Source organism: Ambystoma mexicanum, chromosome 6q, assembly GCF_040938575.1.
Source record: "Ambystoma mexicanum isolate Mex_15411 chromosome 6q, UKY_AmexF1_1, whole genome shotgun sequence".
NCBI lineage: Eukaryota > Metazoa > Chordata > Amphibia > Caudata > Ambystomatidae > Ambystoma > Ambystoma mexicanum.
In genome coordinates this window covers 78,942,891-78,970,280 of record NC_090937.1, presented here as the reverse complement: position 1 = coordinate 78,970,280, position 27,390 = coordinate 78,942,891, and the positions used below count along the sequence as shown (strand labels likewise).

General features: G+C 44.3%; 1 protein-coding gene across 2 annotated transcripts in view; it reads right to left on the bottom strand.

The window, feature by feature from the left end:
• The window catches only part of STAP1 (signal transducing adaptor family member 1), a 618,379-nt gene that overhangs the window by 199,575 nt on the left and 391,414 nt on the right, over nt 1-27,390 (bottom strand). For both annotated transcript variants that reach the window (XM_069630495.1, XM_069630496.1), the window contains exon 7: nt 11,558-11,627. In XM_069630495.1, the coding sequence (XP_069486596.1) occupies nt 11,558-11,627 (70 nt within the window). The remainder of the gene's footprint in view (nt 1-11,557; nt 11,628-27,390) is intronic.

Below are 27,390 nucleotides of genomic sequence, written 5' to 3'. Positions count from 1 at the left end.
AGTCCCAGTCTACCCCAGTCACAGACGTGAGAGGAGCTGCAGCGACTTCTGCTTTGTTTGTTTCAACCTGCTTATTGCTGCTTTCTGCTGCTTTAACACTTGGCTCTCACTTGGTAGACTCCACCTTAAAAAGTGTAAGAGTGCGCGGAGCGCCGCGCTGAGTCCCAAGGAGAGTCCCAGTCTACCCCAGTCCACCCCGGGAACCAGGGCCAAGGGCCATTGCAACTGTTATGATGGCCCCACACACGCGGCAAAAACAAAAGACTCAACTTGAACTTGAGCGCCAAGGTACGTTGCATAATGCTGCTGTCAATGCTTGCACGGATATGAAGTTGAATAAAAGTGCTGTGGTTTATGTCGAGACAAGTGAGTGTGAAAGCGAAAGTGAAATAGCGAGTGCGGTCGTGGGAGCGGGAGCTTCTATCTCGCTTCATGTTACTCAAAATCAATCCCACAGCGAATTGCCTAACACACCTCACGACCCGACTTTATCAAATAAGAACCTGAACGAGGTGCTAAACAATTCAATTAAGACGCCACCCTCCAGCATATTAGCATCACAGATGCAAGCGCTGGACTTGCTCCCGTCGGCTGATATGCAGGAGAGTGCGGCAGACCATGATACAAATGGGGAAAGTCTACCCCAACAATCAGGAATTACCAGGGCCTCTTCTACAGAGGCACCAGACACTAATACTACCAAAGCTATCGAAGTCAATACCTCCTTGTTCCAATCACCGTTTGATGTGACCGGCACAGAACTTATGCAAATACACATCTCCTCTGATGATGTTAGCAGAACCAGATTTGTTTTTGTTCCTCCTATCAATTCAAACGTGTCCAATATGGAGCTGCCGAATTAACCGGATGAATGCGATGTTCCTCGCAACGAAATTGCGCTTCCACTAAATAAAGGCCCCTTATTTTTACCATCAACCAAATCTACATTTGACACACGTGAGGCCTGTGTGGAAAAACACAGCATCTCCGCGATTGAAGTGACAAATTTCATGCCTTCGGTTGCTATCGACACCATGGATTCTGATACAAATAACGCAACTAAAGATGCAGTGACTGACGCCGGCATATGCTCTGTGGCAGCAAAGCAATTTAGGCTGCCAGAGCCAGCATCAAAAGCTGGCAGCTGTGTGTCAGATCGGTACAATTGATCTCTCACGGACATATCAAGCCTCAACCTCTGAGCAGCTGGCCAAAAGGCCCATACACGAGCCTTCGCCACATAGCTCGCACAAAATAGATCTCGTTGGGAGAGAAGCTCGACTAACAGAGCGCCTGACTGCTGATTTTCATCTAATTAAAGAGAAACTGATTAATAGTTTCTCTAACACATCTGTGGACAAGTCCTCAATGCCTTGTATTCGTGCAACAAAGGAAGGCAATAGTCAAATGCCGCCAACTCCACTGATAATGGTCACGCAGAGGAGCTTATCCCAATGCTTCCACCAAGGCGACCTTTCTAGAAACAAACAGCCGACCTCTGTGGACAAGTCATCATACCCAAGAGTGGCCCATTCTTCCGCACCAGCTGGAAAAAACTTGGCAAACTCCAGTGAACCGAAGTCACATGACAAAACATGTCAGTTTCCTTCGGCATTAAATAAGCATAACGGTTCGCATCTAACACTTTCCCCAGAGCAAAATAAAGATCCAAATACGAAATCCAATCTGTCAGTTGCTGCTGGGATTCAAATCCACAACAATGTGCTCGCAGAAACATCTCTAGCACTCATTCCTTTTGTAAAACTATATGACTCCTTACATGATGCACTTAAAGATCAAGGCGCACTATTAAACACTCTTATAACAAAAGTGGAAAATATGGACCAAACAAATGCTGCCATAGTAAAAAGAATGGAGAGAGAAGCTGAAATGTCATCCCAATGGCAATATCGCCTAGGAGACTTAGCCGCCAGAAAACATTAAGATAATTCTGCCCTTTTGAATGCTATACTCGAAAACATGAAATGGCTAAGGCGTAAGGACCAGAAGTCTACGCAACAGTCTATGGTTGCTGCCGGTTCACAAAATAAGGGAAATGTGCAGCCTTCTCAAGTTCCAGCTGATCAATCTCACATTCAGCCGAACGAGCATCTACAGCAAAATGCTAAGGCGACGAAACCAACAAACTCTACATAGACCGAACAGCCAAGCAGTAACACCTTTAATCTCGGAGTGAATGAGCTGACCTTGATCCCAAATGGTCCAATTGAGGATAGGAACTTGCAAACATTGCCTGAGAATCTAAAGTTTCTCTTCCATCAGAACAGACAACCAAGGACATCGCTCTAAACGAAGGTGCAAATTATACCAAGCAATTGACTTTTGGAATCTTTTCTGGCACAGCCAAAACACTAACTGCAACTAAAACAGTTAAAGCACTGTCTAAGCCAAAAACAACGACTTCAGCTTCAAGCAAGATTGGTAAAAAGGTCAGAGAAAAGAACTCGGGCACTGTCAAGAAATTTGTCAGAAATCTATCCACACCACAAAAACTAGGCCTGTTAGAACGCAAACAGGAGAAAAAAAAACAACTGCAAAAGGAGCTGAAAACGTAGACACACCTGAAGTCCAAAATAGTAGAGTCATTCTGACCGTATCTCAAAAACAAAATCCTAACAAGCGGGCTCGTTTAGAATCAGAAGATCAAATAAGCGTTACACAGGATAAATCATTGGAACTATGTGAATATTCTACTTATTCCATCGACTCAAAGAGCTCGGAAGAATCACTAAGAATCCAACAAAAAGTGGTCAATAAACATGATTCAAGTCTGAGTCTAGGACTGGGCAATATGGCTAATCCAACCAAAGTTTCGTTTTCTAACAAGAAGAATGTCGGTGCCCTGGAAGTCGGACATAGCAGTGACGCCATCTCACTAAACAAGGCTGCTGCTTCAATCTCTCAAGCTTCAGACGTAAAGCCAACCAAAAAATCCTCAATAAATTTCAATCCAAAAATGACATTTGCTCAATTGAAAAATCAAAAGGCGATACAACCAAGAGTATCCCAAAGGCGATCAGAAGAACAAAATCGCTCTGCCTGGAGGATCCGGGTAGAAAACTTGTTTACCGATGATAATGAAGTGAATCTAAATAGAAGAAATGTGATGAGGTTACTACACAACATACCTTCACTACGTACAATCACTTCAGATGATATAGTAATTGTGGAATACATATCGGAGGACTCAGCTGACAAGGTGTTTCTACATATAAGATCAACAGCTCTGGAAAAAACACTGTTAGCTGCCAAAGAGGAGATCTTAACATATGGCTTTGACATTCAGCTCGAGAAAGACCAGCACAAATTACAAGATGATCCATCTACACAGGACAATGAAGTAATCTCACCCTCTGCGTCGTCAGTTATTGAGACAACAATTCAATATAAAATCGCCAAGGTCATCTACTGAATTTCGACGCAGAGATAAAAATTCAAACGCCAACAGTTCTGGTCACAATAGCGACACCCGCCCATAACAAAATACATCCTATGAAGAAGAACTACGTGGGATCATATCATGGAACACTAGAGGATTTCATCATCTTTTCCGAGACTTCCCGCTGTCCCTAATGAACAACTTTGCCATCTGCTTACAGGAAACCTGGTTGCGGGAAACACCAATTAAAGATGGCTATACTGTTTTGCTAAACATGCCAGGAAAAAATCTCTGAGGTCGTCCCTTCTCTGGTGTTATTACCAGGGTGAACAATTCCTATGGTTGGACAGTTCAGCAAATCTTCAATCCAAATATTTTAATCCAGGGGACACTCTTGTATCTTCCAACTCCAAACATGGATCGAACGAAACATCTACTTCTGATAAATACGTATTGGAACCCTTCAATGATCTCGACAACTGGTTTCATAAGAACAGTGACATCGATAATTGACCCATGCTTGACATCCTATTCATTCAGACCTGGTAATAATAATCTGCGGTGATCTGAATTTTTCCTGGTTCGAGGTACAACAAATATGTTCCTCTAATACCATCACTCTTACCGCAAGAGGAGATTTATGGAGACAGGCCTTGCAAATAAGAAACTGCGAAATGTTTAACGGCTCAGTTAAAGGCGACATACCAGTTGGCACCACATGGCAAAGAGGCCTAAGCAAGAAAACGTTAGATTACATCTGGATGTCCTTATCTTGTTGGTCAAAAATCAACAACTTGAAAATTCATAAGACATCCAGTAGTGATCATCACTTATTGGAATTAACCTGGTCACTACAACGGGCAGTAAACTCGAAGATGTACACTTGGCCAGTGGAATTGAATCAACGGGGTAATAGACTAAGAATCAATGAAAGTCACATAAGCTTATTGAGACAAAATCTAAATGAAAATCTAAGCTCAACATTCTCCAGAATTAATTATGCTCTTTTTTTGACTCAGTACTGCACTAAAAAATACTATACAAAGATCCAGCCACAGCCAAAAAAATATATCTTTAGTGCTCAAGTCAGTCTTGAGAAAAAGAAAATGAATATGAAGATCAGACACATAAAAGGACAAGTCGCGATTCTGACATCTTTCTCGCGATAAAGAAATGCAAACAGAAATATCTTAATTGGCTCAAATCTTTTAAGATCATAAGAGACCAAGAACGCGGAGAATCCATTCTGTCTCTGATTACCCAAAATAACTCCAAAGAAATATGGACAATACTAAATGGAACTGCAAACCAAGAAGTAAGAATGACAAATGGGATCTCTACGTTAGCTTGGGAAAAGCACTTTAAAAGTGTTTTCAATAGAGGCCACGATTGTCCAGTTCCTCTGTCTCAGCTCGACATGGAGCCTTGGAATGTATGTGAATCCTATGAAAACATTGTAAAAATGATTGAACAATGAAAAAAATCCCGTGCTGCAGGTCCTGATGGATTGACTAACATGATGTTAAAAGAAAAAAAAGAAGCATGGGCAGAATTTATTGTTGAGTAATTTTCTTTCATAGCCAAATCAAAGGAAATTCCGGTTTCTTGGAAGACAGCAGTCATTATTCCAATATTCAAAAAAGGCAACAGGGAAGATCCAGCAAATTATCATCCCATTGCTTTAATGGACATAATAGGTAAGATCTTTGCCACATGCCAACAACTGGAGATTACTGCTTGGGCCACTAACATCTGCCTGATCGACTGCCGGCAAACCGGCTTCACCAAAGAAGTTGGCACGGAGGTAAATCTGTTAATCGTCAATCTTCTAAAACTTGAAGCAATGAAGTCTCACAAAAAACTGTTTATGGCTTTCATTGATATGAGAAAAGCCTTTGATACTATCAATCGCTCTAAACCTTGGAAAAAATTATCAGCATGGTCTTGTCCGTTATCGTTACTTAACCCGTTAATGGCCCTACACAATGAAACCTCAATCAGAATCAGAATTGATAGGAGTGGGCATCTTATTAACGAAGTACGAACAACAAATGGCGTAAAACAAGGCTGCCCCTTGGCAGCTCTCTTGTTTAAATTATATATTTCTGACATCTCTGAAGACCTGAATAATGTGCGATGTTTTCCACCGAAAGTGAATGGCCAACAAATTAGTTGGGCTCTCTATGCTGACGACATTGTGCTGTTTGATCAAACGGAGATTGGCCTACAACGCCTATTGATCAAACTAGTCTCCTATCCAACAGCCAATGATCTTGTTATCAATGCCAGCAAATCAAAAATCATAGCCTTTCGATCTAAACAACAGTCCATCAGTAAACCCTTTAAATGGATTGCTGCCGGCGAATCAATTGAATCAGTCTCAGTCATTCGATATCTGGGAGTGCAGATCAACAAATCCATCAGGGAATGGGATTGGACAACAGACTTGAAACATCGCATGGCAACATTCACCATGCAAGGTCAAAGGCTGCACTCTGAATATGGCAAATTCACACTCTGCCCAATAAGATCCTTCTATGTGCAGAAGGTCATTCCGGCACTAACCCATGGAGCGGAGGCTGGTCTGAATACAGATTATAAATTCTGGTCATTATTAGAGGGCCTTTTTTGGAGAAGGGTGCTGAATCTGCCTCCAGGTACTTCCACCATAGCTATTAGACATGAAATAGGTCTAGAGCCCCTGTATGGAATCATACAATGGAAATCCATCCCTATGCTACGAAAAATCTGCCTACATAAGGTTGCCCCACCCTATAAAATATTTAAATCAACAGTTGATCACCCACACTCTGGGATTCTGCTGACGTGGGTCAACAAAATCATGAAGATCATTGAAGTGGCCGATATATCCTGGGATTTGGTAATGGACATACCGCAACTTGCTAAAAAGAAGCTTCGAAAGTGGAACTGGATAAAGAACAACGAGATCCGTGATTCCATGACGACCTCTCTTTTCACAGGCGTAACATGTAACAGTTTGGACAAATTACCAAAATATCTGGAAAGATTCCCCTCAAGGTATCATCGAAACAAGTTTTTAAGAATTTGCTTGAACGCTTACAACACAAAAGAGATGATGTGGATGAAACAACCATAAAGACTCAACGGATAATCTGTGAAGATTCTGTACAAAATCAACAGAATCGTTAAAACATCTAATCACAGAGTGTGCTGAACTATTGTCCCGCCGATGGTCCTTCCTAGGCAGATTTTTTTCTCCCGGGATATACATTGAGGACTGGTGGTTTAATCTACTATCTGGAAATAGGCCTCCATTAATTTGTGCAGTAATTGATTACCTGGAAAAGATCTTAGACAACGATCTAACTTTAACTGAATGAATTAAGATAAGGAACTAAAGAATTGACTGCAGTTTACATGTAATTAAAGTTTTGAAATAAAACTAAATGTTCCAATAAAATTTAAAAAATTAAAAATATTCCACAAACCATAGGTCTCGCCATTCATGGTAACCTTAATACATACCTTTCTTCCTCATTTTTAACCTTCTCTCTCACCATACATTGAAATTTCCCATGAAGAATTGTCACCACTGTCGAACAGTGACTATTGAATGCTTTGTGCCAGCTTCTAGCATTTTAATATCTTGCAGGAAGGGAGTATCTATGTGGTCTTTTCTAAGACAAGTCATTATCTTTTCGTTTCAATGGGCATATTCAGGCCCTCATATTCCATGTTATAAAGTTTGCAGTCATAGAATATCCCCATAATGAACAGGTTGAATGTCTAATGCACAACAATCCAACTAATTGACCACTCAAGTGGTTGAGCATAACTTTCCGCCCCTCCACCCCAACTGCTCACGCCTAATGACTGCCCATCAGCAGTTGCATATTGATCGACCCACTACACTAAAACGAATCCTACACCTCCCCTTATGCCCTTTCCTTCTCCCCATTACTCTCCCTGTTCCCTTTCTTCCCCCTGCCCACTTTCCAATCATTTCCCCATTGCAGCTCATTCTTAGCTTCTAGCTTAGGGTCTCTGCTCGTCAGCAGGGAGTCAACCAGTTGGACAGGCCGACCTATTTAAAGGGCCTACCAGTCCAAATGGGCAACCACTTGCTGGTGATCAGTTGTCTGCTCAAACTGTTATGTTTTTAGCAATAGACCCAAAAACAGCAAATGCAACCCACAACAAGTGTTCTCTAGGAGCGGCTAGTCTAAGTCCAAGGTCCCAAATGCTGCTAGAATCTTAATGCTGCTTTGGACAATGGGATTCTTAGGCTTAACCCCATGTGTGAGGTTGTCCCTCAATCTGCTCTTCCACCACTCTAAGAGCCTTCATAGATGGTTGACCCTTTAACAGTCTCCTCTCTTTGTTGGCCCCTTCTCCTAGTTACTGCCCTCTACCTCCTTTTTAGCTTTCACCTCCTCCTGTCCTCCCAGCCTGCCTCACTCCTGTCATCTTCTTTTCCTTTCCTCATCAGCATTTCACCCCACTGGTCTCTACCACCTCCCCCCAACTCTACTCTCTCTCTTATTTCCCCTCTGACTTTGGCTGTTCCTCCTTTCCTTCTGTTTCCACCTCATTCACTTCTTTCGCCTCTGCTTTTGTCTCCACCTAAATTCTCATTTCCTCTTGCTCTGACTTTGCTCCCTCCCCTACTGTCACTTTTCCAACTTTCAGCTCTGCTCTCACTTTTACCTCTTCTGAATCCTCTCTCTCTTCTAATTCCTATGCACTTCTCCCTCCCCATTCCACTTCATCACTATAATGCCACACACTCTCCGAACACTCCCGCTGTCAATCCTCTGCGGCCCTCTCGTATCTCCCTGCTAGGTGGACTGCACAATGTCAATTGACTAAATGATATGCGCTGTGTGTATCATGCAAATGGTTGGCTCCTGAACTTAAGCTTGGGAGCCTGTTGCCAAGAGGCCAACAGTCATCCCTGTGGCTCAGCAAAATAAGTTTACTTTGGCTCTGGCGCCATTTTATTTTCAGATCATGGAATGCAGCGGTTATTAATGCTTGCTAGTGACACCTTCTCTTCTGTTGCTTACAGGAGTAACAATAAGGGGTTCTGGGACTTTCTAAAGCCCACAAGGGTAAACATTTGTGGCCAATGATTATTTACAAGTTTGACTGTGGCAGACATGCGTCTCTCAATAAACCAGTTCTCTAATTAAGTACAGGTTGTTCTGCAGACTCAACTCAGTTATGATCTTTACTCACTATTCAATTGTATAGCCTGTAGTCTGACACAACTTATTTTAACAACAGGGTTCGTGGTTAGATTTATGAATATGAAGCTGAGGCTATGGGTGCATTGTGAATTCTTTGGGATCCCAGGTATACCTACCCAGGGGTCTAGGCCATGGAGCAGGTGGTATCCGCGACCCTCAGGCTTATCCCAGTCCCATCTCCTTGCTTCAAACATTGGACTTTGCCACAATAGTTGCAAGGATTCTAAGAGGTGTTGTGAGTATTGAACTTAGATCATCAAAGCATGGTTTTTAAAAGAGTGACATGTTGGAAGACGCTGCAAAAGGTCAGGTGTCAGCTTTACATAGTTGCATAAGTACACTGCATCAGACAGAAAATGAATGAATTAGATTGAAATGATAATGTGATCTAAGTATTGAGCATTTTTTCTGAGCACTAGACGAGACGAAAGGAATGGCGCCTCAAAGCCCACAGGAGATGTGTGTGGATTACTACCATGTTGTATTATATTTGGGCGATTGAGTCTCAGCAGATTGGCATAGATCCTGAGTGACTTCACAATGCAGATGGCAGTGGCACTGGGCAGGGCAGCTACACTGAAGGACGCCCCTGGCCCTCCCACGTTACTACAACCAATATCATTACAAAATAAAAAGAATAGTTCCTACCAAAGAGACACAACTGAACAGGTGAAGTCTATTAGGACAGATGAAGGGCAGGCAGCAGGATGCTGGTGGGCCAGAAATGGACACAATATTATGTATAATGGTCTCTCAATAAGGAATTACAGGTTCGTTCCGATATGTAGGCTCCTGCTGAGGGTCAGTGGCCCTAGGAGAGAACCCCACCTTCTGATTGCCTCTCATTCTATTCAGTGCTCGAGTGTCCAGGCACTGCTTAATGTTTACAGTCTCTCGCCAAGGCATGGCTCTATGCAGGGTGTGAAACTACTCTTATAGCATGTCACTCCTTTCTAGCAGGAGGGTCAGCGCCCTTCCCCCTCCCCCAAGGTAGATGGCCTGTTGCCCTGGAGCAATCCACTTTTCCTGAACCCTCACTTTCTCCACTCTTGGATTACCCAGAGGACAGGGGAACAGATGGTATTCATTGGCATACTGTGTCTTGCTATAAGCTGCAGGAAGAAACTGGGAATGGGCACTCTATAATGGCAGCACAGGCTGAGTGAAGAAGGCAGTGACAGGCCAGCTTTTCCAGTCATGGCTGTGATGAAGGGCAGGTAGCTCCTTTGTCAGAGAGGAATCTTCCAGTGTCGCTCTTCCGGCACTTGGCCAAAATCCTATGAGAGAGACCAAGTGAGCGCACCCTCACTCCACGCTCTCATGTTCGGATCCTGGATTCTGTCAGAAGCCAGTTTCATCGTCAGGGGCAAAATGCCTCTGACTAATTAACATCAAGCCTACAATACAATGTGACCTTCCACATTCAAAGCGCATTCCAGCGATGTAATTACACCAACTTGCACTGCTAACCAAGCAGGATCTAGTCATCTTCTCCTTTCTAGATGAATGAGCTATCCTGAAGGTAACATTGTGCCCACTCCTGACTTGCACCTATTCTGAAGCCTGCGGCTAAATTAAACAAACCAACCGAGCTGCCCTCATTGTTTTCTTTTAACAACAGATACCCCTGAGCTCACCAAAGCTACACCCCTACCCTCCGACCTGGCTGTGCACAAGGGTAGCAGGAAACTGGCAGCCTTTAATAAGAGGTCCCTACCAGGTCCACTGGCCACGGCCTCTAGACTGTTTCAATATTCCCTCAGCATGTGCAGGCCCAGGATTGCTCTTCTGGGACTGCTCTCTTAGCTGAATCATATGCATTGGCCTCAGGGTATTGAGTGGACGGTCCCTCTACACCTCCTCACCCATCTATGGCCAATCAGCCCTCGGGTGTCCTCGCGGCTGCTCAGGTTCATGAGATCTTCACAGGGACCAGCCTGACATCCTACTGCTGGTGCCTGGCCCAGCGGCCATTCCTCATGAAGGTGAATTGGGGAGATCAGCATTGGCATTTGGGAAGTGGCGGCAAAGCAAGATAGCTGCAGACAAGCAGGGGGGCCAGGGGGCAGGCAACTGGTGCTCCTTCCTTCCTAAGTAAGTGCCACATAGTGGAAACCTTGTGGCAACATAGTAGAAATTTGCCCCAGGCAATATTGTTAACAAAACTCAGCTACACAACTTAACTAAATTCAACTTCCTTCTTGAATTGCCTATATTTTAGAGAATATGAAGCAGATTCTCAAAACACTTTTCGCGCAAGAAGCACACATTCAGATGGCCCTTGTCTTGCTTTTGCACATTTGCACACATAAGGGGGCATTTCTATGCATTTCAATACGCATCCTGAATTCACTAATGGGGTGCGCTTTAAAACGAGCAGAAATCAAACACATTCCCTTGAGCAGGTTTGGAACAAACACAGGGTTGATGTGCAAGTCATGTATTAATTTAAGTGGAACAGGAGCAGTATGCACTTAGCACCAATCGCAGGGATAGAAATTCCGTTTTTATTTTTCTTGTCATTTCACAATGACGTGCCACATAAGGGCTTGTCACTGTGAAATGTGCTGCGATCACACGTGTGGGTGCTGGGAGCCTGACATACATTAGAGTCGTGAACTCCAATACAAGTGGGCTAGTCAGCACAACCCCCAAGAAATGTGTAGGTCACATTTCTGAAAGTTCCGGAAGTAAAACAAGTCCGTTGTCTGTGCTTTTTCTTTACACTAGTGCCACTTCTTGAGAATCTGCCCCATGCCTTTTTGTCCATCGGATCATTTGCACAACCTGTCGTGACTTCAGAAATGCGTCGCGTGGCAATGTACAATGGTGTGTCGACAATGGTCTTAGGTCTATGCAGTTGCTTAGATACCAAGCAATGAAGACCAAAGTTGGACCTGCTAAAAAGAGGCAACAGCGTACTCACCGGCTGTTCCAATTCTATCGTGTAACCTTCCTTTGTGTTCAGCACTCTGTAATGCTTTATGATTGGCTTGCTGAAAAAAAGGGGACACAAAATGATGAGTATTATTTATTTGCATTGCAACTTTCATTGTAATACTATGGAGCAAAGCAATACAACGTTTTGAACATACTGGTGTTCCACTTGCAACCCAAAATGTAATCAAAGGGCAGACAAGCAGAGCAATAGATGGGCAGTAGGACAAGCAGTAAGTGCAGGCCCTGAGGTTTATAGTCTTTCCAACGAAAAAAATCAAACGAAAAAGAAATCCATCGAATTAAAACCACTGAAAATAAATGCATCGAAATACTATATTTTACAAGGTACATATCCATCGAAACTGGTCCATCCAATATAGGAACGCGATGAAACCGGCTTCACATAAAAACGTTACATGGAGCTGTCCAGTGCTGAAATCTTTAAAGTATTTCAGCACTGGCAAGGTTCATGTAACGTTTTATTATTTATTGGGTGTGGGGTTCCCTCTAGCCCTCCCCAACCCCCAAGGTCACCCCCCAACTCTAACTGTAACCCTGACCCTAACCCTAAAATTCAACGAAAATTATTCATTTTAAATGCTTTTCGATGGAAATGCATTTCAATGGATAATTTTTGTTGGATGTTTATTCAATGGTTAATGTTTCGATGGAAAGACCATATACCAGGCCTGGACATACCAGATTTTCAAATTAACTGTAAAATGCCCCTGGTGGCCGCTAATACAACATCTGCTTTCTTCAGGGCCATCTTTGAAATATGTCTGCCCTCCTTGTACAAGTAGGTCCGGTAAGTCTAAACTGTGTCTGTACTTTGGTGAGCAAAATGCAGCTACCATGATAACAAGACGACCTACGATTAACTTCCAAAAATAAAGAAGGAATGAGGAAATGGGATTTGTGTAGCGGCAGCTGGGGAATTTGTTGATCGGAGGGGCATCAATGTGTCTCACAAGTAGACTGGAATGACCGAACGTAGCGAGGGAGCGGGAACCAACCAAGGGGTTGTCAGAGGGTTTGCGGGAGGAGAGGTCCACCCTTAGATAATTTTTTTAAATAATGGGATTAAAATGGTGCCTTTTACAGCACACCTTCTAAAACAACTTGGTAAAAACCCATACAAGTTGCAGTTTTGTAAAGTAATACATGAAAAAATCCAATAGATGTCAAGTCACCAACAGTAAACAGCAGAGTTTTCCAACACATTTTCATGATGACTTTGTCCACATATATGCCAGTATTACAAAAACGAAGATGGCTGTTCCCATACATGGAAATACATTCTTGTCTTGTTGTTCCCATACATGTCCATGCTATCTGGACCAATATATGCCAGTATTCCCATATCTAACCCATGTTTTCTTTGCCCATAATGTGATTAATCATACCATAGAAAAAATGGCCATTCTGGTGCTGCCAATATATGCCTGTATCCCACATAAGAACATACTCCTGTTCACTTTGTCAGTAAATAAATTCTATGCCACAGTAAGAGACGTCCGTTAAGAGAATATGTCCAGTCTAACTGCACCCATGTAGGCCAGTATGGCCACATAAGAACACTCATCATGTTGACTTTATCACTGATAGCATTATCAAAATAGCCATGCAAGATTAAGAACACATGTCTAGACTGCCTGTTCCAATGTAGACCAATATGGCCATGTAAGAACACTCATGTTTTCTTTACCCTTGGTATAAACACAACATATGGTGAAACCTACCAAAGGCCATGTGAACCTTTGTGGTGAATCCACAATACAGTTAATCTGAACAGCTTCACATACTTTGTAGAAAACCTATATAGTGTGTAAATATACTAGTGAAGAAACACTTGAACAAAGTCCTTCCATTTCAAATATATCGTTTCATCCTGGACATAGGCAGAATGTATATCCAATGCATTTTGGATAGTTATCCTTATTCACGGACTACATATACAAACAATTAGCATACCAGTGTATAATATGTTTGTTAGCATAAATACACGACTTTAACCTACAACGGAGACAAAAAGATGTATTTTTGCCTTATTTGTAAGTAAAGTCATTTATTTACTTTACCAAAAAATATGATATGCACACAGTGCATCTGTGAATGAGGGAGTGCATGCTGTATGAATTCATGTGCTTGTGTCAGGCCCGGAAGCAAGCCTCTGATTTGGGTTTAGGGGCTGGAGGGGGCCACATCAGTGCAGTGGCAGGCAGTTGGACATATTTTCTGACTGTAACATGATATTTCTTTACTGGTATCAAGGGTAAAACCAATATTGGTATTCTTACATTGCCATACTGGGCAGGAGAATGGGACAACTAGCACCAATGAAGGTTCCTGGATACTCTGCACAAAAATCAAAGAGTATTTCGGGAACATAAGAAGGACCACAGATATTTATATTTAAAAAATAATTATGTGATAACAGGGGAGTATGCTTGAATCACTAAGCACATAATGTACACTGGACTTGATGTACATTTTACTTTGAAAAACACTTAAATGCTTCTAGCCACAAACCATATAAACTCATTCAGGAAGCTTAAAGATTTGGGTGTGGAGATAAAATGGCTAGGACATCTGTTACTCCATCGGGGTTCTAGGGCTGCTTTTCTTCTAGTTTCTGGAGAATTTTAGAAGTGGATGGGCAAGGTATCAATGTGAGCATGCCCAGGGCCCCATTGAATATACATGCTTAGCAAATTATGTTTCAGAAAGATTTTAAATGTTCCTTTACATAACAAGCAATTCCTTTTTTACTCCTCCCAAAAGCATTAGCTGGGGGCAGAGTGTCTGGGAAACCAAGAGGAGCACGGATGCCCTTCCCAGTGTTGCGTTTTCCACACAGGGAATGAGTAGTGGATGACCTGCAATGACACGACAGGTGGGGGAACAGTAGCGGTCTCCTGGCATTGCTTGAACTGGAAAAAGGTGCAGTCTTGCCTGCTGAAACAGGCCATCAGATGAGGTGTCCCAAGATGGTGCTGAAACTGGACTAGATTTGATGCTTCTATACTGACCCATTCCAGGAGCAAGAGATGCGGCTTTGAGCCTGGTGCATCCTCCTCACTAGAGGAAGTGGGCACGTTCTTTGGAGCCCACTGTGGACTGGAACCATGGGCAGCTCCCTGGTATGGATCGATAGCACTGGCACTGGGACAAGTGAGGAGGATGCAAGTGCTGGGCAGAACAGATGGAGCTTGATATGCAGGATGACTGCAGGGTATGAGGGTATTGAAGTAGAAGTTGCAACAGAGAACGTCTACTGAAAGGGTGATTGCAATCCATATGGCTTAATGAGATGCCTTATCAGGATGAAAAAAAGGAAAGTTACAATATTTGTCCCCTGGTCCAGTTGTTAATTCTTATTATTCTCCCATATTGCTGTGAATATGCTATTCAAGGACAATAGGGGAAAGCGAGGAGATACAATTCTTTCAGCACCAAAACCACAACGACTAGAGAGGACGAGATTGAAGGTGTTGCCATGCTGCCTACCTTGCACCCTCACACTGGAATGCCCTACCTCCTACTCTTCGAGCGAGGTATCTCTCATGGCTTTCCGCAAAGCCATGAAAACAGCACTTTTCACCTGATGTGTGCACACTCATTACCTGTAATTGCTGAATGCATTTCATGGTAATCTACAAAATGTTATATAAGATGTACCCCTATTGTATTATTGTACAACATGTAAATGCATTACCTACCTGTACCTGTACCCCCTGAAACTAAGCTCCCCGCAAGCAACAGTGCCCAATTGCCCAAGGGCTGTTTGTGCGCTATACAAATGTAAAACATAAATCAAATAAATAAATAAAATGATGCTGGTTCCAAATCCCAATGTCTCAGAATACGCCCTTCCTCGTGCATGTCCTAAAGGAACTGCGTAAAGCCTCTGGTAACATTGTGACCAAGCTCACAGATTTGGAGGGCATGCTGAAGGATGTGAGCATGAGGAGTGATTCCACATTGAGGTAGGTGCAGGTGATCTCAAGCTGAGTTAACTGGGTTGAAACTAGAGTGACAAAAATGGAGGTCAATCATCAAGGCCACAGGATGTTTCAATGGCATGCAACTTCCTCAACAGTGAAACTCCATATTAAGGCAGAGAAGTTTGACACTGTAGTAAAAAACACAAGGGGCCTCATTACGGGTTTGGCGGTAGCCATGCAGCTATTGGCGGCATGCGGCATGGCTGCCTCCAAAACCGGGTCCGGGTTCCCTGAATGGGGAATTCACGGGCCATTCCGAGTTCGGAGGGCCCGATAATTCCTCCCTCAGATAATCCGGGCCTGGACCTTCCCCATTCCCATTCGAGCCCCCATAGGGCTCAATGGGAATGGGAGAGGGAGCTAACAATGGGCCGATTACGACCGGCCCGTTGTTAGCTCCCTGGTCCCGTCGCGGGACCCGGTAACAACGCCTGGTTTTACCGGGCGTCCTTACCAGGTCCCGCGAGGGTACCTCGTAATCAGGCGGAATGGGAATAACGGGTCCGCACCCATTAGCGGACCCTGTTAACCCATTCCGCCTGACTTGTAATGAGGCCCAAGATGTAGAATGCACATTCCAGCATCCTTCTGGACGTAGAACTGCAGGTGGGTAATATAATGACAGGTTTTTCCAGAAGAGAAGCAAACAGAAGACGGTAAAGCGATTGTTGACCTGTGGAAACGAAGAGAAAGGGAGATGTCCCTTTGGACCATGACCAAAAAGCAGGAGACCAACTGAAACACAAAATGGGGGGTCCCCTAAATGAACCACTTCAATTAATGATTCAATAAGGCCTAGTCCTTGCTAAAACCTGGCCATAATGCATAGTCATCAAATGAATCTATTATATGGCCCACACACGAATGTAAAAAACGAAATTATTTATTCAGTAGGCCCATGGGTCCCACAACATACCACATAAAAAATCTATATTTAATCTGTGTTCAATTATACAGATAAAACAAACACTTTTTTGAGTGTAATGAATATCAAAAATCATAAATCCCCACTTGAAACCTGTAACCCAAACCTAACATTGCATGGTGACAGATTTGTAATACAGTCAATAACATTTATGCATGTTTGTTAACAGAATGTCAAAAACCAAGGAAAGAAATCTAATTTGTCATGGGTAGGTAAAAGTGAGATTTTACAAACGCAGGAAAGGCTGTAGATATGGGTCAATCTAATTAATAAATGCACAGTCCTAATCCTGTCCTGCTGACCCTATCTAACTGATATTTAGCAAGCTCTATATATGCCAATACCACATGGGTGATACATAAAAAAATATTTTTTTAGAACCAGATACTCATCACAGGTTAATTTAGGGGACCCTCCTTTTGTGTTTCAGTTGGTCTACTCGTTTGTCCCCTAGATGCCTTTTGAGTTTTTTCCCTTTTGTGATATACAAAAAGCAGGAGACAACATTTAGTGGTTGAATGATTACAGCATTCCCTGCCTTGGCCAAAGAAACTCAGATCCACAAAGAGTATTCAAAGGGAGTTGTTACAGTAAGGGGCCAAGGATTCTGTATTACACCCAAAGAATCTCGTGTGACCCATATGGGAAATACTCATGTAGCCACCAGGGTGTATCTGGGGAGGCTGCGGGAAACGAGGCTGCCTAGTTTAGTGCTGCTAATGGTGTTAGTGGTTTATCATTTTCATTTCTGGACAAGTGGGTCAATGGGAATGCCAGTATATTGGAGTAATACATTAGTACATGTCGAGAGTCAGCTTTTTGCGTCTCCTTTTCCCCTGCTCACCTCCCTACTACATGGCTCCTGACTTTGATGTTGGGTTTGAGTACTGACTATTGGACAGCCTGCAGGGGAAAATCAATCAAAATTACAAAGGTGAGTTGATACCTTCATCATACTTATCCAGAAACGTTTTATATCAGGATGTGCATATGAATAGCAGTGAATACTTGTTACGTATCTGTGTTTCTTCAGGCAACAGAAGTTGGGGATTAAATCATTAGTTCATTGATCTTTCAGTTTTGGCTCTGCGGATGACAGAGAAAAGTTTATAGATGATCAGGGCTGTTATGACAAAAAAAAAGATTTTTAGGAAATATACTTTTAGAATTCTATGATAAATGGGTGCCACTGATAGTGAAGATGTTTCTCTGTCATTTTCCATATTTCTTTTTCATACTTCTTTATTCCATTTCCATTTCAACAAAAACCCTCTACTTTTTCTGATTAGATGTTCCTAAATGATTCTGTTTCTTTATAACATGAGGTTGTATAGACTTGGTGGTTTTCTTTTTTCTTGGTTTTGATCTTAACAAAAAAGTGTAGAACATATTGATCCCACTCCTTTCTCTTCTCCGAAATCATCAAACTATCACATAATTAGTGCCTAGAAATGAAACAATATTGCTAACTTAATACTGGCGACATTGTTTTCAGTCTTGGTTTTGTACTAATACAAAAAGTTGGTATCTGGTATGGCCTCAAACCTCTACCCTTAAAGCAGCAGGTACTGGCAATTTACTATCCCTGCTTCCTTATTGTCAACCGAATACATAATGAAAGTTCTGCATCAATATTACATCACGGCCTAAAGAAGGCGGATATCCCCATAACTCATTGACACCTGCGGTAAAAAGTACACACAAAGAAAGATGGTGTCACATGGGAAAGTCAAAAACCTACCAAAATAGGAAAATCATTTATAACAACCCTCAAAAATAGTTTTACCCTACTGGGAGGGGATTCACACACCACTGTAATAATAATATGTTTTCCTGTTTATTTAAACAGGTCCTAAATTACTGCATCTGATAATAATAAAAACAGGTCAAGTGAAACACTCATAAAATCACGAACATATAATTTTCCATTTAGATAAAACAGCCAAGACTAAACAAAGCATACTGTATCCGATATAACAAACTCATTCAAAGTGCATCTTTATCTATCAAAGACTCGTTTGGGAAAAGTGCAATAGTGCATGATCCATTCATGCATAAGGTCCCAAGAATTAAGCAACCAGACTCCAAATTGCTTAGTGTCTACTAGCTGAGGTTGATGGACGTCTCCGTGGGTGATCAATTTTCCACATTTTATCTTTTGAATAGGATTATGCTTCTTTCATTACCACAGAAGCAATGAATGTGTATTACAGAGATAAGCTGGCATATGTATTGGGCACTGTGCACATGCTTGCTCAGGCAGCATCAATCATGCTTTGTACAGGACAATGCTGGCCTAAATTGGGAACAACCAGCATAGACATGTTGCTAAAGAGGCATATTTTGGGCACAACCAGCATGCAAATGTGTTACATCAGTGATAGTGCTGTCTTACACTGTGGACACATTGATAATTAAAATGTGTTGTGTTCTACAATGTTCTTGTCTGCTATTGGTGACATGGAATGTACATGTTCCCCTTTATAACTGATTGTAAACTTATGGCTTTTTGGCCCCTTTTCCTGCTCTAAAATGCACTGTTTCAGCCCTAAAGAAATCTTGGGTGGGGGGGCAAAACCCTCCCTAGATCGTTATAGCTCCCTTGCTAGGCTCGGTCACCCCCACTGTTTCAGAAAAATATCAACACATACACACTGTAAGAAATCACAAGAAACTAACCTTTGATCACTGTCCCTGACACCAAACGTTATCTTTGGGACTGCATGGCTATCACTGCCTGTGATGCTATTGTGTCAAAGGTCACACATCATCGATTTTGAATATACTTGTTTGGGTGAGGGTGTTGACTTTTGGCACGCCGGCCCACCAGCCCACCGGGTGACAAAAAAGTAATGCTTCGGCCCCACATTCAAAAAGGTTGGACAAGCCAGGTCTAAATGGATATTGATGTCACCAAGGAGGAGGAGTTGAGTGGTAGAGGCCAGGAGGGAGGAGGAGAGGTCCGCCCACTCAGAGAGAAATTAGGTTATTTGACCAGGAGGCTGGTAGATGGTAGCCACAGTAAGAAAATGGGTAAGAGAGAGAGAGCCTACATACAAGGCATTCAAAAGAGGAGTAGGTCTGAGTGGGAAAGATAGAGGTAGGAATCCACTAGGGAAAGATCAGGGCTACCCCCCTCACCAGACCGGAAGGATCTGGGTGCAGAGAGGATCTTGTAGCCATCAGGGAGGAGAGTGTCAAAGTTTGTGAGCTGGCCGTGAACCATGTCTCAGTAAGACCAAGGACATCAAGGTCTAGTTCTTCTTCAAGGCAGTGGCAGATGTCAGAGGAGTGTTTGACAACAGAGCGAGAGTTGAGGGTGGCAATATGATGAAGGTTGCTAGCCTTAAAGACCTTCCGGGGAAGGGTACAGATCAGAGGTATGCCCTGCGGACGAGAAAGAGCCCTAGGAGGTGCAGAGGAGGAGGAGGAGAGAGAGAGGGCAAGGTAGCCAAAGGGTGAGAGGAGGGGACAGAAGGAGATGAGAGGAAATTGATGAGGCGAGGGAAGCGCCTATCAAAGGGGAGGAGATTGGCCCGAGGGCCTTGGACCATGACAGTGCCATTAAGGTAGACATTAATGATGACTTTGGAGGAGTCGAAGGAATCCATGAGAACTTCCCAGCAAGTGCCACCATTAATGGGAGAGGAGGAGATAGGATAGAGCACAGAGAACATATGAAGGGTCCATAGATCTGGCAGACGAACGACAAAGACGATGTCAGTGAGGGTCTGTCTGGAGGAAGTATTGGAGTAGGTGTCTGCGATAGGAAGACCAGATTTAGAGGGCAAGCTATCCTTTTTGAACTTCTTCCTACCAGACTTAGTGAGAAGGGAAGGATAGTCAATGGAGAAGCAGTTGGAAAAGATAGGAGAAACAGAAATCGCCATGGGGGTGGAAGCGAGGAGAGGATGGAGAAACGGGGGCTGGGGGGGAGGTAAGGCAGGTAGGTGTGGGATAAAAGTCAGTGGTGAGGTCACTGGACTGGCAAGTTACAGAGAAGCAATAGTATACAAGCAAAATACATACAATTTTGCTAAAACAGCAAGATTTGACTTTCTAGCAAAAAGCAAAAACAGCAAGATTTGACTTTCGAGCAAAAAGCAAAAACAGCAAAATGTGACTTTCCAATCAGGGATTCAGATGTTAGCAAAGGGTTTTAAGAAGCACTGTATCAGGATGACAACATGGGAGTAACAATCAGAAAGAACAGTGATAGTCAAAGGTGGTAGGAGTGAGTCCAGAAGGAGGGAACTAACCCATAGTTCTGGAGGTGAAAATGTCAAGGCAGTCCGGATTTCTTAGAGGAGTGAGGTGGCAGCATCATTGTGGTTAAGGAGCAGGGAGGACCCCAATTAGCGTTCCGGAAGTGGACAGGAAGCAGAAAGGGGCCTTAGAAGTGGGCCTTGCTGAGAGGGCCGGTGTAACGCTCATCTGACTCTGGCCTGGTTCGCGCTGCTGTGACCTCTTCTAAGGTGATGCGCAGGGTTCGGAAGACGGACTGGACCGGGCCCCCAAATCTGGCTTGTCTGGCTCGCAGAAGTATCCTTCTGTAGGCCAAAATAGGGGTTTAACTGTCTGCGGGGTAATGCAATCAGCCTCCCACTTTCCCCTCTCACCCTGCTCGAAACCCTTCTGTGATTCCTCGTAGCGTCTCACCTTAGGGTCTGGAAGGACGAGCTCTCCATCCTGCTTCTGATACAGGGGCGCGTTGGTATCCAGTTACTTCACTGGATTTTCGGATTGGTGAGAACCAAACTTGCTTGGCTTCCAGGTACGTTTTTTGATAAGAGGTTCCCCTTGTGTCCATGCATTAATGTACTAATGCTAGTGTCTTTTTCCCCATAGGGGCCGGGGTACGGAATGCCGGGGAACAGGCTCCGACCCGAGATGAGAGGTGAAATCCTTGTAGAAATCAGGTAAATCTTTAATGAGCGTTTTTTGGTAATGTCTTTTCATTCGCTCATTAACGCTGATGTCTCTTTTTCCCCTTAGGGCCCGGGGCAGGATGCGGCGCGGACCCGAAATGAAGAGGCAATGAATCAACAGGTAAGTCTTAGCTTTCCTTATTCCCTTCTCTCTCTCATCTTTTGTTCTGGTCTTTTCCTCCCTAGGCGCTCGGGCGTGACTGCGAATCCGGATGATCGCTGCTGAACATGGAGGCGCCCTGTAAAGGTGAGTGGAATGCAGCGCTGCAGCGATCGACGCGATGAGCTTTTAAATAAAAGTCTTCCTTTTCAGGATTGTCGGCGAGATGTCTCCGGGATGCGGATTTAGCAGATAAGGACTTTTCCTTCTTCTGTTCTCTTCTTCTCTTCCTTTGCAGGTGATCCAGGATGCTGGCAGGCGTGGCAGAAGTCAGGATGCAGGAGCAGACACGGTGAGCGTCCAGCTGCTAGATGCAGAACAACGCGAAGCACGTGTGGCTGTTCGGGTGGGGTTTAAATAGCCTTGGAAGAAGTTCCAGGTATGTATCCTTCCTCCAATCAGGTATGTATCCTTCCCCGACCACGCCCGGATGGTAAATTAGTCCCACAGGTAAAGTAGTTCCTTTCAGGCCTCAAGGAGGCCGGGATCCTGCAGCATGGTCTGCATCAGGTAAGTGCACCCAAGCACTTCCATAATGAGCCTGGCGCCTATGGCGCCAGGACTGATGTCTTTCATGAGCTGGCACCATAGGCGCCAGGACACTGTCCAAAGGGCCCCTATATGGGGTTGCTGGGTCCTTCCTTGGGGACTGGATGTCCGCTTTCGGGGACGCAGGGCTTGAACCGGCTCCCCTGGAGCGGGCATCATGACAGCACTCCCCCCCAAGGCCCCTCCCAAGGTTGTTCCCTCCGGGGGTTTTGGTTTGTCTGGGAAGAGTCGGTGGAATTTCCTGACTAATCGAGGTGCATGCACATGGTCGCTGGGTTCCCACGACCTCTCCTGAGGTCCGTACCCCTTCCAATCAATTAGGTAGAACAGTTTTGACCTAAACATTTTTGAGTCTAAAATGTTCTTCACTTCGAATTCAGGCTCCCCATCTATTAGAATAGGTTCTGGAGGTTTGAGTAGTCGGGTTCCGGGTACCACTGGTTTCAGAAGTGACACATGAAAAACAGGGTGAATTCGCATACTAGCTGGTAAATCAAGTTTAGCAGCCACTGGGTTAATTATTGCCGTAATAGAATAAGGTCCCAGATATTTTGGGTTAAAAGTTCGAGGCCCTTTGAGTGGTAAATGTCTGGTAGCTAACCGCACTTGATCCCCAATCTGATACGGAGGTGCTTCACTCCGATGTAGATCAGCATTCTCCTTGTATCTTCTCTTGGCTTGTTGTAAATGCGTAGTTGCCTCTTTGAAGGCTTGGGTAATTGTAGAATACAGATGTTCTACTGCAGGCATTCCGAGGTTCTGAGGTGAGTCAAGGTTTGAGGTTCAAGGGTGATGCCCAAACAAAGTATAAAAAGGACTGTGGCCAGTTCCAGAGTGTACGAATTATTATATGCGTATTCGGCTATCCAAAGAATGTCTTTCCAGTTGCTTTCAGATTGCTGTAACATACACCGTAAGTATTGCTCAAGGGTCTGATTTGTCCTCTCGGTCTGACCATCGGTCTGAGGGTGGTGACTGGTCGATAATCTTACGTCGATCTGCGCCATTTGACAACATTTGCGCCAGAAGTGGGAAATGAATTGGCTTCCCCGGTCAGAGATTAGTATAGATGGGAATCCATGTAGCCGAACAATATTTTCAAGGAATTCTTTGGCTAGGACAGAAGCTGAAGGTAAACCTTTCAAAGGAATAAAGTGGGCCATTTTGGAAAACAAATCCACAATTACCAGAATAGTATTGTACCCCGAACAAGGAGGCAGGTCCGTAATAAAATCCATTGATAGGGCGTGCCAGGGTGCTGGCGGTATGTCTAGAGGTTGAAGGAGACCGGCTGGTCTTTTCTTTTGACTTTATTTTGGGCGCAAACACCACAGGACATCACAAAAGATTTAACATCTTTTCGCCAAGTGGGCCACCAAAATTGTCGTTTCACCTTTTCCTCTGTCTTGGCAATACCGGGGTGTCCCTCTATTAATGCATCATGATAACCGGAAATAACTAGTTCGTGTAATTCCTTATTTGGCAGGAATAAGCGTCCTTGGAAATAAGGTAAACCATTATCTATGGTAAAGTCTGATCCCTTTTGTATCCAATCCTGTAAGGTTGTAGGGTCCAGGAGTTGTTTCACTCTGGCTTGAATGTCTTCAAGCGTCTGTAACAAAGTCATGCCTAGAATCCTCTGTTCGGGAATTATTGGTACTGGTTCTGAGTTTGTATCAGATTCTCCCATTCCAATTCGGGATAAGGCGTCTGCTTTGCCATTCTTGCAGCCAGGTCGATAGGTAATCACAAAATGAAATTCAGCGAAAAACAAAGCCCATCGGAGCTGCCGTGATGACTGAGCCTTGGCGGTTTTCAAATACTGTAAATTCCGGTGATCAGTGATCACTGTGATGGTATGTCGAGCGCCAAGCAGATAATGCCGCCAGGCTTTAAAAGCAGACTTAATGGCTAACAGTTCTTTGTCCGTGATTGCATAATTAACCTCGGGTGCCGAGAATTTTCTGGACCAAAATGCTACGGGATGCAGTTGGTTGGTTTCGGGATCTCTTTGGGACAGGACAGCTCCCATGACTAGGCTGGATGCGTCAGTCTCGACGACATAAGGGAGATCTGGACGCGGGTGTTTCAATATAGGTGCGGAGGTAAACTTAGCTTTTAAATCCTGAAAGGCCTGCTCGGCTTCTTCAGACCATTCAAAATGTTTATTTTTCCTCAAGAGTGCAGTAATGGGTTGTACCACGCGTGAAAATTCCGCGATAAACCTGCGATAGAAATTGGCAAAGCCGAGCATCCTTTGAACCCCTTTTACAGAGCTAGGTGATGGCCATTTGAGGATGGCATCCACTTTTCTTGAGTCCATTCGGACTCCTTTGGGTGTCAGGATGAAACCTAGAAACTCGACTTCTGTGGTATGGAAAACACATTTCTCCAATTTAGCAAATAGTTTGTGTTGGCGCAGTTTTTCAAGTACTGCCCTGATGTGTTTTCTGTGATCAGATTCCGAAGAGGAGTACACCAGAATGTCATCGATATATACGACAACACAAACATCGATGAGTTCCCAAAGGACATCATTCATGAAGTATTGATAGGCAGCCAGAGCGTTACACAATCCGAAAGGCATCACCTGGTACTCGAATAATCCGTATTTAGTACGGAAGGCAGTTTTCCATTCGTCGCCTTCTTTAACTCGTACCAGATGATAAGCCCCCCGGAGATCTAACTTGGTGTATATGCAAGCGTCCTTCACCTGGTCAAGGAGTTCAGGGATCAGAGGCAGAGGATAACGGTTTTTAACCGTTATCTGGTTCAATGCGCAGTAATCGATACAAGTTCTAAGGTCGCCTTCTTTTTTGGGCACGAAGAACAAAGCCGAGGATGCCGGGGACGTTGACGGGCGAATAAAACCATTAGCTAGGTATTGATCCAAATATTGTCTCAAATGCAGATTCTCAGGTTCGGTAAGGGCATAAATCCTGCTACAAGGGGGTTGTGCACCGGGCACCAGATCGATTTGGCAATCGTACGATCTGTGAGGAGGTAACTTGTTGGCCTGTTCCTTTTGGAAGACATCCTGAAAGTCTTGGTATTCCAGAGGTAGCTGCATGGAGGCAGAGGTTACAGATGCTAGATTAATCTTCAGGTTTTCTGGGTAGCAGGTTTGTGTACAATCCGGGAAGGTTATTCTCTTAGCTCGCCAATCAATTCGAGGATTATGTGTCTCTAACAAGGGATTCCAAGAATAACCTGAAACTGTGGAGCCTTGATTACATCAAACACAACACCCTCCCGATGGCCGTCGGGACCAATAAGAGTCACCTCAGTAGTGGAATGTGTTACCGGTCCAGAGGCAATTTCAGTTCCATCGACTGTGGTGATGACATCTTTGCTGGTTTTAGGACAGAGAGGGAGGTTAATCCTAGAGACCAATTCACGATCCACATAGTCTCCAATAGCCCCACTATCGATGTATGCCTTTATTGCATGCAACCGCTTAGGCTGTTCTGGATCTACGAGAACCATTGGCACAATGAAATGCGAGGTCTGAGAGTTAGTTTTCAAGCTCGGCAAGCGGACCCCTACACTTGTCGGGCGGAGTCGTTTCCCGAAACAGTCGTCATGGTTTTTATCAACGTCTCCTACCGCCTTTCGGGGTGGTTTTGCCGGGCAATCTCGTAGAAAGTGTCCAGAATTCCCACAATAAAGGCATAATTTTAACTGCCGCCTCCTTTCACGTTCCTTTTGAGTTAAGGGTCCTTTAACCCCTCCAATTTGCATAGGCTCAGCGACATCAACTCCCTTGGGATTAGCATGGGTCTTGACCAACACCCGGGTCTCAAACCTGGACCGATCTGCTTTTCAGTTTTGAAGTCTGTGATCCAATGGACCACTAAGTCTATATACTCTGTGCATTCTTGGGGCGGATTTACAACTTGGGCCAAGACATCTTTAAGTTCTCCGTGTAGGCCTCGATAAAACAACGTGACTCTTTTATCCTCTGGCCATCCCGTTTCCACAATTAGTCCATTAAAGGTTGCAATATAGGATAGGAGGTCCTGATTGCCCTGTTGCAGGGATAGAAGTTCGTCATCCAGAGCCTGCCCCTGAGAGTGTCGAGCAAATAACCTTTCCATGCTTGCTTGAAACCTTTGAAAATCACGGAGAATCGGGTCATCTTGAGTAACCAGTGGAACTGACCAATCGGCAGCGCAGCCGCTGAGATATGACAATACAAAGGCTACCTTTGTCTGATCATTAGGGAAGGCCCCAGGTCTGCATAGGAAGTGCAAACGACACGGATTCATGAATACGGCGAATCGTTTGGGGTCCCCAGCAAAGCGTTCGGGTGGGGCCAGCGGTATGTTTCCAGGTAGATTAATCTGCACAGGGTTACTGGAAACCACAGGAGCGGGGTTCCCTCCGGAACCGGGTAGAGGAGTTTGCCCAGCTTGACCTTGCAAAAGCTGTCTGGCCAGGTCATCAGTTCTTTCCTTTGATATTATTAATTCCCTCCTGAGGGCATTAATCTCTTGACGAGCGGCATGTACTTCGGCCCGTAATTCCCCCAGTAATTGGGCCAACTGATCAGTCTCAGAACTTTCCATAGCGTCTGGGTGGGAATTTGTAGGAAGGCTTTGCGTTCTGTAACGCTCACCTGACTCCCACGGAGGCGCTGGCCTGGTTCGCGCTGCTGTGACCTCTTCTAAGGTGATGCGCAGGGTTCGGAAGACGGACTGGACCGGGCCCCCAAATCTGGCTTGTCTGGCTCGCAGAAGTATCCTTCTGTAGGCGAAAATAGGGGATTAACTGTCTGCGGGGTAATGCAATCAGCCTCCCACTTTCCCCTCTCACCCTCCTCGAAACCCTTCTGTGATTCCTCATAGCGTCTCACCTTAGGGTCTGGAAGGACGAGCTCTCCATCCTGCTTCTGATGCAGGGGCGCGTTGGTATCCAGTTACTTCACTGGATTTTCAGATTGGTGAGAACCAAACTTGCTTGGCTTCCAGGTAAGTTTTTTGATAAGAGGTTCCCCTTGTGTCCATGCATTAATGTACTAATGCTAGTGTCTTTTTCCCCATAGGGGCCGGGGTACGGAATGCCGGGGAACAGGCACCGACCCGAGATGAGAAGTGAAATCCTTGTAGAAATCAGGTAAGCCTTTAATGAGCGTTTTTTGGTAATGTCTTTTCATTCGCTCATTAACGCTGATGTCTCTTTTTCCCCTTAGGGGCCGGGGTCCAGAAATGCCAGGATGCGGCGCGGACCCAAAATGAAGAGGGAATGAAT